The 14,984-nt window shown below is 37.7% G+C and overlaps 1 protein-coding gene across 1 annotated transcript in view; it reads left to right on the top strand.

Annotated features, from left to right (window-relative positions):
• The window catches only part of LOC109396166 (transmembrane 9 superfamily member 2-like), a 92,095-nt gene that overhangs the window by 52,036 nt on the left and 25,075 nt on the right, over positions 1-14,984 (top strand). The window contains exons 10-13 of the mRNA XM_019667778.1: positions 527-659; positions 2,123-2,242; positions 2,440-2,497; positions 12,096-12,255. Coding sequence (XP_019523323.1) covers positions 527-659; positions 2,123-2,242; positions 2,440-2,497; positions 12,096-12,255 — 471 coding nt within the window. The remainder of the gene's footprint in view (positions 1-526; positions 660-2,122; positions 2,243-2,439; positions 2,498-12,095; positions 12,256-14,984) is intronic.

Raw genomic sequence — 14,984 nt, 5'->3', positions numbered from 1 at the left:
GTTTATTAGAGAGTTATTTTATCAAAGAGTTGATAAACCCTTTATATTCCTTTTTATGTGTTGCTGAGCTTTCTTTTTTATCATTATTTAAGATTTTCATTAATTTGTAGCATGAGATAAATGTGCCAAAATTGCAAAATACTATAATTTAGGAAAATTTAGTTTTTATCTGTTATACTGTTTTGACTCTTATAATCAATTGTATATTGGGGAATTTTTAATTTCTATAAAATTAGTTGAATTCTTTATAGATCTTGAATCAATTCACTTACTTCATGAAAATCAAGCCAGTCATGTGCTTTATATAATTAATACATTCTCTCCAATGCAAAACTTAGAGTAAGGGGATGACTCATTTGTATGACAGGATCCCATACCTTCCAGGGACCTGTTATATGTAAAATGAGCCATTGATTTCCAGTTACTCTGTCTTTAGAGGAAAATTCAGTTTCATCTAATTTTGAGAGCTCTTGTAACTTTCTGTCATAGTAACTGGTATGTTTATTAAAGACTTTCTCCTATGCAGGAAGATGCCCAGGAGGAGTTTGGTTGGAAGCTAGTTCATGGGGATGTATTCAGACCTCCAAGGAATGGAATGTTGCTGTCAGTTTTCCTGGGTCAAGGAACACAAATTTTGATTATGATGTTTATTACATTATGTGAGTAAGCTCAGATCAATATGTATCATCTTTTTTTTAAAAGATTTTTATTGGGGAATTGGGGGGATGGGAACAGTGCTGGGGAATTGGGGGAAGGGGAACAGACAAGTTGCTGTCCTTTTGTTCTTCAGTCTAGTTGTGGAGGACATTGCTTCACTGGCCCAAGTTGGCACCATCATTGTGCTCTTCCCGGGCGAGGCATATCAGTCGCCGGCTTCTGGATGGCCGCTCACTGTGGCTGCTGGCCGCTCACGCTGGCTGCTGGCTACACACGGTAGCCCATGGCAACCCACTGCCACAGGGGCTGCAGCCTACGCCATCGCTAGCGACTCATGGCAGCCCAGCTCCAGGTTGAGCTGTTGTTCAGCATCTTAGCTGTAGAGGGCAGTGTCACTGGCCCTCATATGTAGGATCTGAACCGGGGCCTTCTGGCGTCCCAAGCCAGTTCTTAACCATCGCGCCACTCGGCCAGCCCAATATGTATCATCTTAAACAATCTTAGTGAACTGCTGACATATGTTGAACTTTGATTCATGTCTACAAAAGGACTTTGAAAATTAATACCCTAAAATTTAAGGAAATTTGCATTTTGTAGTACATTTCTGTGTTCTCAAATTAAGGGTATGAGTCTGAATATGTTCCTATATCAAAGACCTTTCACAGCTTCTTCAGTTGTGAATAACTTATTGTGATGTCCAAAACATTTACTCCTTGCTTTGCAAAAGAGATGCTTTCTTGAAAATTAGCATGTGGGTAGAATCATATTTTAAGTGGACTAAAGGAGTTCATAATTCAAAGACTAGCAGTTTGAAATTCGATGACAAGACTAACTGCTGGACTTTAAATGTATAAATAGAATGGCATCTTTAGTAGGCTTATAATGGCTGATGAACCCTGGATATCTTCATTTATAAACTAATAATGGAGCTTGTCAGTTTTTGAAAGAGTAGTGATTTTCATAAACAAAGCTGCTGTAAAAAATGGCGTATTAAGTGTTTCAGATGTCAATGATAATTTGAAAATTCAGCTCTCAAGGTTATATTTGCCTGAGACCAAGTCTCACTTTGATTTTTTTATTACTCACCATGAATAAAACGAAACAGAAAGAAATTTTTGTAGGAAAAATGATTTCCTGTATGTGGAGTGACTATTGGAGTAGGGAAGGGAGAGATATTTTGTTTAATTTTGACTTAAACAGTTAGATTAAAGACTAAATTCAACTTGAAAAGTTATTTCATTTGCCTTGTATTGAAAATCAGACCTTTTCATTAAGAAAAGTGTTGTCAAAGAATTAGCTAAGTGAATAATATTTTTTGCAGTGTCACTTAAGTATTCACATCAGAGAATTTGCATGCTGTTTCATATAATGTCTTAATAAAGTTGTCTTTAATTCATTATAAAGTCCTATGTGCTTTTGAGACTATTATTGTCATTGTTTTGATATTTCTTTTTTGTGCCTTTAGTTCTAGCCTGCCTTGGTTTCCTTTCCCCTGCCAATCGAGGAGCTTTAATGACCTGTACCATTGTGTTATGGGCCCTTTTGGGAACTCCTGCTGGATATGTGTCTGCTAAAATGTATAAGAGTAAGCATTACAACTGTTATTATTCCAGTAAATTGGTGCATTAAATGTAGAAATTAAAATGCTATTAAAAATTTTAATTGCATGGGGAATTTTAGCCAACCTATCAAAATGTAATTGTGTCTTGATTACTATACAGTATTTGTAAAGTGGATTAAATCAAGTTGCTACAGTAACTATTCTGTCTTTTACTTCTTCAGCATTTAAAGGTGTTGAATGGAAGACAAATTTTTTGCTGACGGCACTATTCTGTCCTGGGTTAGTATCTCACGTTCTCTTTTCTCTATGCAATTATAGTCTTTCTTATACTTCATCTTGGAAAAATTATTGTACACAATGATGAAGAGTAGAAAGGAGATGAATGACCACCGTGTTTTCTGTAACTACCGCAATCTCTCTGTTTTATCTGCGTTCTTTGCATCTTTTTGCACATCTTAACCTCTAGTACAAAGAGATAGCAATGGTGCTGCTGTATTAGGTTTTGATCTTTGTTTTTGAAGCAGATTTCGTAAATGTGCATCTCAATTATACATTGTATATCATGTTAGAGTGACAATTTAGGCAACACATTGTGTTATTTGCCTCACCCCTGCCTTCATTGATTATTTCTTCCTGTATCACCTAGTTACTATAGTGTCATTAGTTACTGCAGTTCCAAGGTAGAGTCATAGTAAAAATGGAGTGGCAGTGGCTCTGAGAATAGCTCATTCAGTTTCTTAATTATAGAGATGCTAAATCAGTGACCAAGTCAGGGAACAACATGTTCAAGGTCACATGTGATGTCAGTATTGGAGCCCCAGCTATATATTACCAAATGTACCCCATGCCTCCTGCCCAGTGTTATTCTCACAGTACCTCGCTGATAAAGTGCTAACTTGAATAGTGTTTTATCTCCAAATTCTTTGATATGTTTTGTCTTAATCAGCTTGAGCTGCCATAACAAAACACCATAGCTTAAACAACAGAAATTAATTTTCTCACAATGCTGGAGACTGGGAAGTTTGAGATCAGGGCACCAACAAGGTTACGTCCTGGTGAGAGTTCTGTTCTTGGCTTGCTGATGGCTGCTTTCTTGCTGTGTTCTCACATGGCAGGGAGAAAGAGAGAGTGGACTCTCTGGTGTCTTTCATTATAAGGTCACTAATCCCAACATGAAGGCCCCACCCCGATCTCATCTAAACCTAATCACCTCCCAAAGGCCCCAACTTCAAATGCCATCACATTAGGGATTAGGGCTTCAACATATGAATTTTAGGGGGACACAAAAATTCAGCCCACAGCATGTTTCATTAAAAAAATTCTTCCCTTGATTTGTTCTGCAGGACAGTTTTTTTAAAAAGTAAAAAGTAGTAGATTATATCATAATTGTTATGTGGTATTTTAATTTCTATTTGATACAAAATTCTCATGTCCTTGATGCTAGACATGTGTCATAATAGTGGAAGAGTTCCTAAAATTAATGTTATACACAATCAGTTAGCTACATTATATACTAATTAGTGACAAAATGAGAGAAAATGTTTTAGTAATGCTCTTTGGCTGAGTAGAATGTCATAAACGACACAATGCAGTGATAGAACTAGTAGACTCATAATTTTCTTATCTACGTGTCACTTGTTTTCCTCTAAACTCCAGGGAAAAAGATACGATTATTGAAAGTATTGAATATTACAACTTTGCACATCAAATATATGTACCTCAGAATTTTTTACTTTTTAAAAATATAGACAATGTGCTCCCCTCCCCCTCCCCAGCTTGAATAGAGCCATCTAATTTTTCTATAACTTTTTTTTGTTTTAGCTGAGCCATCTTGCCACCTTTTGGCAGCTCAGCGGCTGCTCAGCTTGGGCTCGACTCGAACCGCTGTTGCTCAGAGCTCGCACTCTTGAGCGAGCTCTTAACCAACTGAGCCACTCGGCCGGCCTCTATAACTTTTTTAAAGAGAATTAGAATGAGTAGTCTTTCCTGAGGTGAATGCTTTAATACATTCATGTAAGAAGGCAATGTCCATGACAATATTTCAGATATTTGTTGCTTCAAGTTCAAGCACAGATGAATGCAAAACTGAATAAATTTGCCAAGAAAGTGCCATTATAGAAAAGTCATTATACTGGCTTGTAATACAAGGGATATTGCATGCAAGAACCAGTCAGTAAACCACCTACTATTCTCTGCATCATTTAGTTACTCATTCAACATACTTATTGTGGTGCTTGTCTTTGTTTTGTTTTTTTACTATATTTAACACATTATGCAAGGCACTGTAGAGGAAATAAATATAAATCGCCCTTGAAACTCTGCCTTTGTGGTTTAAGATGAATGATAATGGCTCATTTTTCATCACACAGATGTTCCATTTTTTCATAAAAAGAAGTTACATCATTGAAATAGAAAATGTAAAAGAATTAGAATATACTATATCAATAAGCTTGATTAGCCAAAATGAACAATTAATGTTTGAAAAGCATTACCATTTGCAATGCATGATGAGTTGTTGTTATATTTTTTATGGTATCAATTTTGAAGATGATTTACATAGAAAAGTAAAATAAAATTACAAATTCATAATAACACGACTCAGGTTTACATGGACTATGAAATGATGCACTGTCAAACCACAGTTTTGTAAACATAAAATAAAAATGGCTTTGTTAATTGGAAAGCAACTGTTAACAGTGGTTGTCTCATGGGTGAGTTACTACGTGGCTGAGGGACCAGAGTGTGAAGGAGACTATTTTTATTTTAGACTTACTTTTTTAAAAAAATGTGTCAAACATTGTGATTTTTATTCTTTAAATGTTTTTCATTTTCCAAATTTTCTCAAATGTGTCACCAATTACTTTTACAATCAGGAAAATATAGGAGTTGGAATTTTTAATGAGCAAGTTTTAAAAAGTTATCTCCTGGGTGGAATTTGTTAGCTTTAAAATAATAACTTAAATAATAACATGTATTAATATTACTTATAACAAGTAATAACGAAAGGTAATAACAGGTTTTAAGTTTCAAATCAGCATTTTATCAGTGGAGAGAAATCTTTTCTCTTAACCTAAATAAGGGAGGTTTTTTTTCTTTTAAATTTTCAGCTTTATTGAGGTATAATTGACAAATAAGAATTGTTTATATTTAAGGTATACAACTTAATATTTTGATATATTGTATACACTGTGAAACAATCAAGCTAATTAACATATCAATAATCTCACAGTTACCATATTCTTTCCCTTTCTCCCACAGTCCCTAATTCCCCTCCCTCCTTCTTTCTTTCTTTCCCTTTCTTTCTCTCTCTCTCTCTCTCTCTCTTCCTTCCTTCCTTCCTTCATTCCTTCCTTTCTTCCTTCCAGTATTTCTCTATTTCTATCTCTCAGACATTTTATTTTTCAATTACAGTTGACATACAATATTATATTAGTTTCAGGTATACAACATAGTGATTATACATTTATATAACTTATGAAGTGATCAGCTGAAAACTCTAATACGCTTCTGACATGATACATAGTTACTACAATACTACTGGCTATATTCCCTATGCTTTACTTTACATCTCCATGACTATTTTGTAGCTACCAATTTGTACTTCTTAAACCCTTCCCCTTTTTATCCATCCCTCCAACCCTCCTCCCATCTGGTAACCATCAAATTGTCCTCTGTATCTGTGAGTTTGTTTCTTGTTTGTTTGTTTATTTTGTTCTTTAGATTTCACATATGAGTGAAAACATATGACATTTCTCTTTCTCTGACTTAATCCATCCAGCACAATACCCTCCAGGTCCATCCATGTTGTTGCAGATGGCAAGATTTCATTCTTTTTATTGCTGAGTAATATTCCATTGTATGTATGTACCACATCTTCTTTATCCATTCATCCATTGATGGACACACAGGTTGCCTCTATATCTTGGCTGCTATAAATTATGCTGCAATGAACATATGTATGCACATGTCCCTTCAAAGTAGCATTTTGGGTTTCTTCAGATAAATACCCAGAATTGAGATTACTGGGTCCTTCTTTGTCTCTTGTTATAGACTTTGTTTTAAAGTCTATTTTGTCTGGTATAAGTAATGCTACCTCAGCTTTTATTTTTATGAGATATCCTTTTTCATCACTTTACTTTTAGTCTGTGTGTGTCTTTCCATCTGAAGTGAATTACTTGTAGGCAGCATATGTAAGGATTTTGTTTTCTTATAAATTCAGCCCTCCTCCGTCATTTGATTACAGCATTTAATCCATTTACATTGAAGGTAATTGTTGATAGATATGTAGCTATCACCATATTATTATTCATAATTTTGATCTTTTATTTTTTCCATCTGAAAGAAGTCCCTGTAACATTCCTTGTAATACTGGTTTGGTGGTGATGAATTCCTTTAGCTTTTTCTTGTCTGGAAAGCTCTTTATCTGTCCCTCAATTCTAAATGATAGCTTTGCTGGGTAGAGTAATCTTTGCTGTAGGTCCTTGCTTTTCATCATGTTGAATATTTTGTGCCAATTTCTTCTGGCCTGCAATGTTTCTGTTGAGAAATCAGCTGACAGTCTTATGGGAGCTCTGTTATAAGTTAATAGTTGCCTTTTTCTTGCTGCTTTGAGGATTCTCTCTTTGTCTTTAACCCTTGCCATTCTAATTATAAAGTGTCTTGGTGTGGGCCTGTTTGGTTTCATCTTTTTTGGGACTCTCTGTGCTTCCTGGACTTGTATGTCTATTTCCTTTGCCAGGTTAGGAAAGGTTTTAGTCATTATTTCTTCAAATAGGTTCTCAATCCCTTGCTTTCTGTCTTCTCCTCCTGGTATGCCTATGATGTGGATGTTGTAATGCTTGATGTCCCAGAGGTCTCTTAAACTATATTCTTTAAAAAAATTATTTTTGCACTTCTGGTTGGGTGTTTTCTGCTACCTTGTCTTCCAAATCACAGATTTGATCCTCTGTTTCATCTAGTCTGCTGGTGATTCCTTCTAGTGTGTTCTTCATTCCAGTTATTGTATTTTTTCACTGCTGACTGGTTCTTTTTTATGGTTTCTCTCTTACTTTATGCTTGCTATTTCTTTGTTGAAGTTCTCATTAAGTACCTTGAGCATCCTTATAACCATTGTTTTGAACTCTGTCTCTAGTATGTTGTTTGCCTCTATTTTGTTTAGTTCATTTTCTGGAGTTTCCTCCTGTTCTTTCATTTGGACGTATTTCTTTGTTTCCTTATTTTGGCTGCCTCTCTGTTTGTTTCTATGTATTAGGTAGATCTGTTACATCCCTTAGTCTTGACCAGTGGCGTTATGTAGTAGGTGCCCTGTGGGGCCCAGTGGCACAGTCTTCCTGGTGACCTGCACTGGGTGCTCCAGGACTGTCCCTTGTGTGGTTTGTGTGTGCCCTCCTGTTATAAGCATTGGTTGCTATTGGCACATCAGCAGGTGGGATTGACCCTCAGGCTTATTGGCTGTGGGATTGGCACTGTCCACAGCTTACAGGCTGGATTGCAGGGGCTTAACCCTGAGTGGCATTGGTCCCAGTGGGCTCTGGTGCCTGTTGAGACCTCCCTTTGTGTGTGCTGCTTGTGGGGCTAATTGGGCAGTGCTCTGCTGTGGTCTTAAGATAACCTCCAAGTTTATTGGTTCTGGGGCCTCTTGCAGGGGGCTCTGGTGAAGGCCCAGGTCACCAACTGCCTGTGACCTGCCAGGGACTACCTAGTAGGAACTACAAAGCAATCCACAGTTGTTTCCTGCCTCTGCTAACCCTGGAGGTGTGTGGGAGAGGCCGTGCTGTGAACTGAAGACATCTGCTAACCAGTACCAGGCCTGGGGTGGCTCTGCAAAAATTCAGGACACCCCAAGGACTGCTGCCATCTGCCGGCTCCCTTAAGGTTCTGCTACTGATAAAGCCTCATATAGTACACAAGTTGTGTTAGAAGAGTCTCAGGGAGTCACTAGAGTGGGAAGATTTGTGGTAACCAGGTTAATGTAGATTCTGGTTTGGTGCCAGTGCTAAGCCCGGAGCTACTCAGCAAAAGTCTCAGAGTACACCGAGGCCATTTGCTGCCCACCTGTCTGTCAGACTCTGATAGTTTTCCAAGAAAGAGTGCGAAGCAGGTGGGGCTGGCTGCCCTTGGAGAAAGTGCCTCTAGCATGGAGGGAGTTGGGTGGGGTGGGGGTCCTAGTGAGTCAGCAGGGCAGAGCTGCAGAGCTCACCAGACCAATTAGATTCAGATGTGGCCATGTGGGGATGGGCTCAACACAGGAAAGATGGGGCCCGCTTGCCAGCTGCATGGGAAGAAGACCTCCTTACAGGGAAATGGTGACTGTCTTCCAGCCCTCAACTTGAAGCAATACAACTCAGTGTGCCCCCTCTATGTCTCCGACACCCCCTGAGTTACTGTCCTTTCACTGGAGCCCAAGGTGAGTGCTTGGGAGTGAGAGAGTCTGTGCATAGGTCCTGTAAGAGAATGCTTGGGTTTCCCGCCACCTTCCATCCCACCAGGATGGTCGGAATCCCCACTGTTTTTCTAGACGCTGTGCGGGCTCCTCTTCCCAGCACTGGTACTCTGGGCTGGGGAGGCCAGTGTGGGTCTGGGGGTTATTGCTCTTCTGGGGAGAACCTCGGAGACTGAGATATCCCTCCTGGTTCTCAACCACCAGACAGAGGTTTGGGGTTAGCCAGCTCTGCGTCTCTGCCCCTCCTACCAGTCTCAATGTGGTTTCTTCTTTATATCCTTAGTTATAAAACTTCTGTTCTGCCAGACTTCAGATGGTTCTCCAGGTTGATTTTCTATAATTTAGTTGTAATTTTAATTTGATCACAGAAGGAAGCAGGCACAGTGTTTATGTACTCTGCCATCTTGGATCTCTTCTCCTCAAATAATATTTATTAATCATGGGATCTTGGGCAAGTTATTTTACCTCTTTAATCTTAGCTTTCCTCATCTGCAGTATGGAAATAATGGTAATATCTCCCTCACATGGTTGCTATGAGGATTAAATGGGATAATGTAAAACATTTGGAACAGTGCCTAGCACATAATAAGTGCTCAATAAATGGTAACTGGTTATTAGCTACTATTTTTTCCCCTACTATTATGCCTTTGTTCATGCCATTCCACCTATTGTAATCCCTTTCCAATTTACCAATGCTAAATTTCTATTCATTCTTTAAGTCCCAGCTCAGTTCAAACTCCACCACTTTCATTCTGATATTGTACAGTCTATTGCTGTTATTATAACACTTAGCATAGTCTTTCTTAGATTGCAGTTATTTGTGATATGTTTTATCTTTCATTATACATTCTAAAACTCAGAGGGGTGAATACTATGTTCTATTTTTCTGTATCTTTCACAGTGTATAACCCAGTGTCTTATATGGAGCATAAGTGCCTTAAATGGAATAAGTGCTCAGTAAATGTCTACTGTATGATTGAATCATGTGGCTAATTAAAATATGCAAAACAGATTCAGTTTTCTAGTTCTGTTAGTAGAACTGAATGCAATTTTCAAGCAATAAACCAGGCATGATGCAAACGACATATTTTCCTTAAATGGTTTAAGGGCTCTCAGGTAGATGGGAGAGAGAATCATAAGGTACTGGGATTCTTATTTCTTAGAATGTGGTAGGTTGAAAGAGAATTTCAGTGCTTCACAGTATATAAATGGGCAGTGCAAAAATGGATTTAAATTTAGTTGGAGAAGCAATTGGACTAATGAATATGTGTGCTCCCTAAATGAAATTGAGGAAAGTAAAATTATTAAATGATGTACTTTTCCTTTATGTAACCCCAAAAGTTGTAGGTAGGAAAGGCAAGAGTCAGCACACTTTGATGGGTATGTTTGATATTAGAAGAAAGTTTGAATTCCAGCACTCAGTGTTAGTTAAATGGCATTGGGTAAGTCCTATAGCCTTCCTGATTGTCCATTTTCTTTCCTGTAATGCCTGTGTCACAGAGTTGTTCAGAGAAGTAAATGAACTAATGGATTGTGAAATTGTTCTGTGAGCTATAAAGCATTTTTGGTCACTCTTTTTTTCTGTGTTCCTACTTCTCTGTGTTTATCATCTGCTATAGCATTTCCCATGTTGTGTTGTAATTTATTTGTTTGTCTCTGTCCTCCACTAGACTGAGAGTTTTTTAGAGCAAATATTTTTGTTTTATTTATCTTTGAATGCCAGGGTGTTACACATAGGCACTCAATAAATGTTTGATGAATGTGTGAATAAATGTTCCAGGTTGGAGATGGACCCAGGTGACCTCTTAAATTTCCTTTTAGTTCTGCTGTTTAAGATTCCATAAGAAGGTATAGAAATAATTAGATATCGACAAAGGAAGAAATATTTAGAATATAAAAACATGAAATTGAAGGACAGTTACAAAATTGTTAAACACATATTAACATTCTAGAGTGTACTTTCAAAAGGGGAATTGTTGAAATTATTTAATTGAGTTTATGTATAAGAAGAGGGGCTATGATTCGTCAAGTGAGAAGTAATTTTTCTGGCCATGGAATGATAACAGCTGAAATGAATCTTTCAAAAGCTAGGAAATTTGGCAGAGGAATATTGTGGCTAAACAAATTCATTAGAGCAGAAAGGTATTAAAAACATTTTAAGAAGTATGGTTAAATCATGGGAACCAGACTCCCTCATTAAGATGCCAGAAACAGATGAGACATAAGGTGGAAGTTTTGTTGTATTCATTGTTGTTTGAAAGGATTCAAAACTACATCTCCAGTAGGAGGAAAGTATGAGCCTTTTAAAAACAGAATAGATAAATCTAGTGACATAGGCTTCAGTAGTCAGGAGAGATCATAAACACAGGTGTAAAAAGGTAAAGTAGAAATAGTAAAATGAAATAACAAATGACTGAAGTTGGTTTAGAAAGGAACAAATCACTTGTTTTTATTAGTTTCAGGTGTACAAAGCAATGTAATAGTTAGACATTTACACCTCTCACAAAGTGATAACCCTTCCCAATCTACTACCCTTCTGACATTGTGTATAGCTGTTACAACACCATTGACTATCTTCACTATGCTATACTCATCCCATGGCACTATCTATCTATCTATCTATCTATCTATCTATCTATCTATCTATCTGTCTATCTATATCTGTATATCTATCTATCTATATACCTATATCTATATATAATTATAGCTGACATTCAATATTATTCTACTTCAGCTTCAGATGCATAGCATATTGGTCAGGCATTTACACAGTCTATGAAGTGATCTCATTGATAAGTCCAGTGCCTATCTGGCATCCTACATAATCTTTACAATATTATTGATTATATTTCCCATACTGTATTTCATATCCCTGTGACTATATTATGAATACTAATTTGTACTTTTTATTTTTTAAAAAAGATTTTATTGGGGAATTGGGGGAGGTGAACAGCATTGGGGAATTGGGGAAGGGAGACAGACAAGTTGCTGTCCTTTTGTTCGTTTTTTTTTNATCCAAACCAGGGCCCTGCTGCTCAGAGCTGGCATCCCAAGCCAGCTTATAACCAACGCACCACTCAGCTGGCCCTAAAATCTGTTTTTAATACATGTATTTTCTTAATTGTGTTCAGTATATTGCATATTGTTTTTCCGTGGTATATTACTCTAAACCTTATTTATTTTCTGCCAGACTCTGAAGGTGCATGCAGTGATGAGTAGAAGGTGGAAATTATGTCCTATAATAAGCTGCTATCTTATATGGTATTGGGTTTAACCCCCAGATCAATGACTGGGTTTACACAGTGTGATTTAATATTCTTCTAGGGTTTAACTTTGTAATTTATTATATCCTTCTCACTAAAAGAATTTTCTGACATTCACATCAAGCATGTTTATAACATTTTCCTGAAAGCGTATTAACTTTTCCCCCCCTAGTATCATCTTTGCTGACTTCTTTATCATGAATCTAATTCTTTGGGCGGAAGGGTCATCGGCTGCCATGTCCTTTCGTACTCTGATAGGCATCCTTGCAATGTGGTTTGGAATTTCAGTACCACTGACATATATTGGTGCATACTTTGGAAGCAAGAAGAAGGTAAGCTTTTAAAATACTGCGTTTGACCGTTGAATCATGTCTGAAATAATACCTCAGTGTGTATATACTATAGATGGAATGCAAAATGCACCATTGGAGAAAACTACAAACAATAATCATTTTGGAAAAAAATATATTTGAAAATTTAAATGAAAGACAGTAACACTTTAGAAGACATTATTTAATGTCTTTTCCATTTTATAGTTTGTTTATATTTCCCTCAATCTCTGGTGGACAAAATGAAAATGGCATATTATAGGAAGGCTGACTTTAACAGAGTCAGGAAAGAAATGGGATTATACAATGGGGAAAGAAATCCAAGGTATAGTCTAAGAAATGGGGCTGTTGAGTTTACAGATTTGAAGTTAGCCTCTGCCATGTAAAGGGCAAAGGAGCAGGACACCAAAAAGGCTAAGTGAGTCCACACTGCAAAAAGACTGTGTAAAAATATAGCATGAATTTGTAGGGGAGAAATCAGACAAGACACAACAGGAAGGGGAGTTCCACAGAGAGCAGAAAAAAGGAAAATTAGTCAAAAAACTATTGATACATTTTAAGGGACAAACTTTAAGAAAGAACTTTTTGATATATGTTATTTGATATTGGAGTAGTCGCCAGTAAATCTTGTTCAATTTTTTCCTTGAAATTTATAAGAACGGATAAACATCCTTATTAGTTAGCAATGTGCTGTGTAGTATGGTGGCACATGTGGCTTTTGAGTGCTTGAAATGCAGCTAGTCCAAATTGAGATGTGCTGTAAGTGTAAAATACACACTGGTTTTCAAACATTTAGAGCAACAACAAGAATATAAAATATCTGATTAATAATGTTTCTATTGATCACACATTTAAATGATACTATTTGGGCATATTAGATAAAATAAAATGGAATAGATTAATTTCACCTGTTTCTTTTTACTTCTCAAAATGTAGGTACTAAAAGATTTACAACTGCATATGTGGCTTGCATTATATTTCTGTTGTGCCACTAGCCTCTGTCCACATGACTGCTCTTAGAAAACTTTCATGTTCTGTTGCGCTGGCCCATGTTGGTATTATCATTGCACTCTTTCTGGCTGAGGCAGATTGGTCGCCAGCCCTTGGACAGCTGCTCACAGCGGCTCACGACAGCTCACGCCGGCTGCTGGCTCCTCACGCTGGCTGCCAGTCACTCACGGTAGCTTACGGCAGCCCATTGCAGCCCCACTGCAGCTTACGCTGTCGCCGGCGACTCACGGCAGCCCAGTTCCAGGTTGAGCTGTTGTTCACCATCTTAGCTGTAGAGGGTGCAGCGTCACTGGCCCATGTGGGATCTGAACCAGTGGCCCTGCTGCTCAGATTCCCGCACTCCCAAGCCAACTCTTAACCAATGAGCCACTCAGCTGGCCTTCTCTTTTTTTCTTTTTTAAAAAGTGCTGCTTTCTAAGACATTTCATCAGCTTTATCTTCCAACCATTTTATTAAGGCTTTTAATACCTCTCGCCATATATTTAATTCTAAAGAGCTCTTTTCTTTCCTCAATAGGTCTTAAAATTTCCTTTTCTTCTATCATGGTTTCTTGGAGAATGCCCATCATAGATTTTCTTTTTAAAAGTTTTCTTTTGAGTTTCAGGGATCTTCTCCAAGAGACTCGACCTCCAGTCTTCTGCTGGGGTTGGGAAGAAAAGTGATTTGGCTCTGCAGAGTGGGGGAGAAAAACCTTCAGGTCTATCAGTATCTGAGGCTGACTTTCAACCAGTCCTCCTAGTTTTAGGAAGTCCTTACCTGCTACCTACAGAGATACCTGGCACTGCAAATTCTTGAGCATTTTTTTTAGTTCTGTGATATAGATTGAGCTGCTGTTCAGCTTTCCCCTCTGGTGACTTGGGATACAGGTTTCTCAGTTCTACTAACTCAGTTACTATTTGTCCATCTGTTATCTGGTTTCCAAAATCTTCTCTACTGTATCCTCCATCCTGTGTACTTATGCCTTTTTACAACTCCTTTATTATAATTGTATCAGAGTTTTGAGCTAAATGTGTGAGTTCCATCTGCCATCTTTAACCAAGTCTCTTAGTTCTTCATGTCTTTTTTGTCCCTCCTTTACATTTTAACCATTACCACATTAGACAGATTCTTACCACTTTCTGTATCTAGTCTCCACATCTCTAGCATGTCTCTTGTCCTCTGCAATGCTGTAGATCTATCTTCCTGAAAAACTGCACAGTATACCTCACAGCTTTGAGTGTAAAAACCCTTCAATTGCTTCCTGATACTGACAGGATGAAGTCTACCTTCCTTAACCTGGTATTCAAAGCCTTCCACAATCTAGCCTCTGCCCACCTTTTCAATTTCATCTTTTAGGCTTTCAAAAACACTTACATCCATACCCATACTCATATGCACTTGTAGCTTTGATCAAACATGTCTTGAACAAATAGGGGCATAATAGCTGGGATTACCTGGTAATTTATCCAGTAAACTAAACAGTTGATGTATTGATTTTGAGTGACGAATTTAAAACTCTCAGGTTTAAGTGAATACTTGTCTGACCCAGGGCTTCTTATAGCCCATTTCAATCTAGGATTCTAAAATCTGGTTTTTTTATTTAAAGATTTTATTGGAAAATTGAGGGAGGGGAACAGCGTTGGGGAATTGGGGAAGGGGGACAGACAAGTTGCTGTCCTTTTGTTCTTCAGTCTAGTTGTGGAGGACGTTGCTTCACTGGCCCATGTTGGTATTGTGATCAT

This window comes from Hipposideros armiger, unplaced genomic scaffold (assembly GCF_001890085.2).
Source record: "Hipposideros armiger isolate ML-2016 unplaced genomic scaffold, ASM189008v1 scaffold_505, whole genome shotgun sequence".
Classification (NCBI taxonomy): domain Eukaryota; kingdom Metazoa; phylum Chordata; class Mammalia; order Chiroptera; family Hipposideridae; genus Hipposideros; species Hipposideros armiger.
Note: the sequence above shows the minus strand (reverse complement) of the source record. Positions and strands in the feature narration are given on the sequence as shown.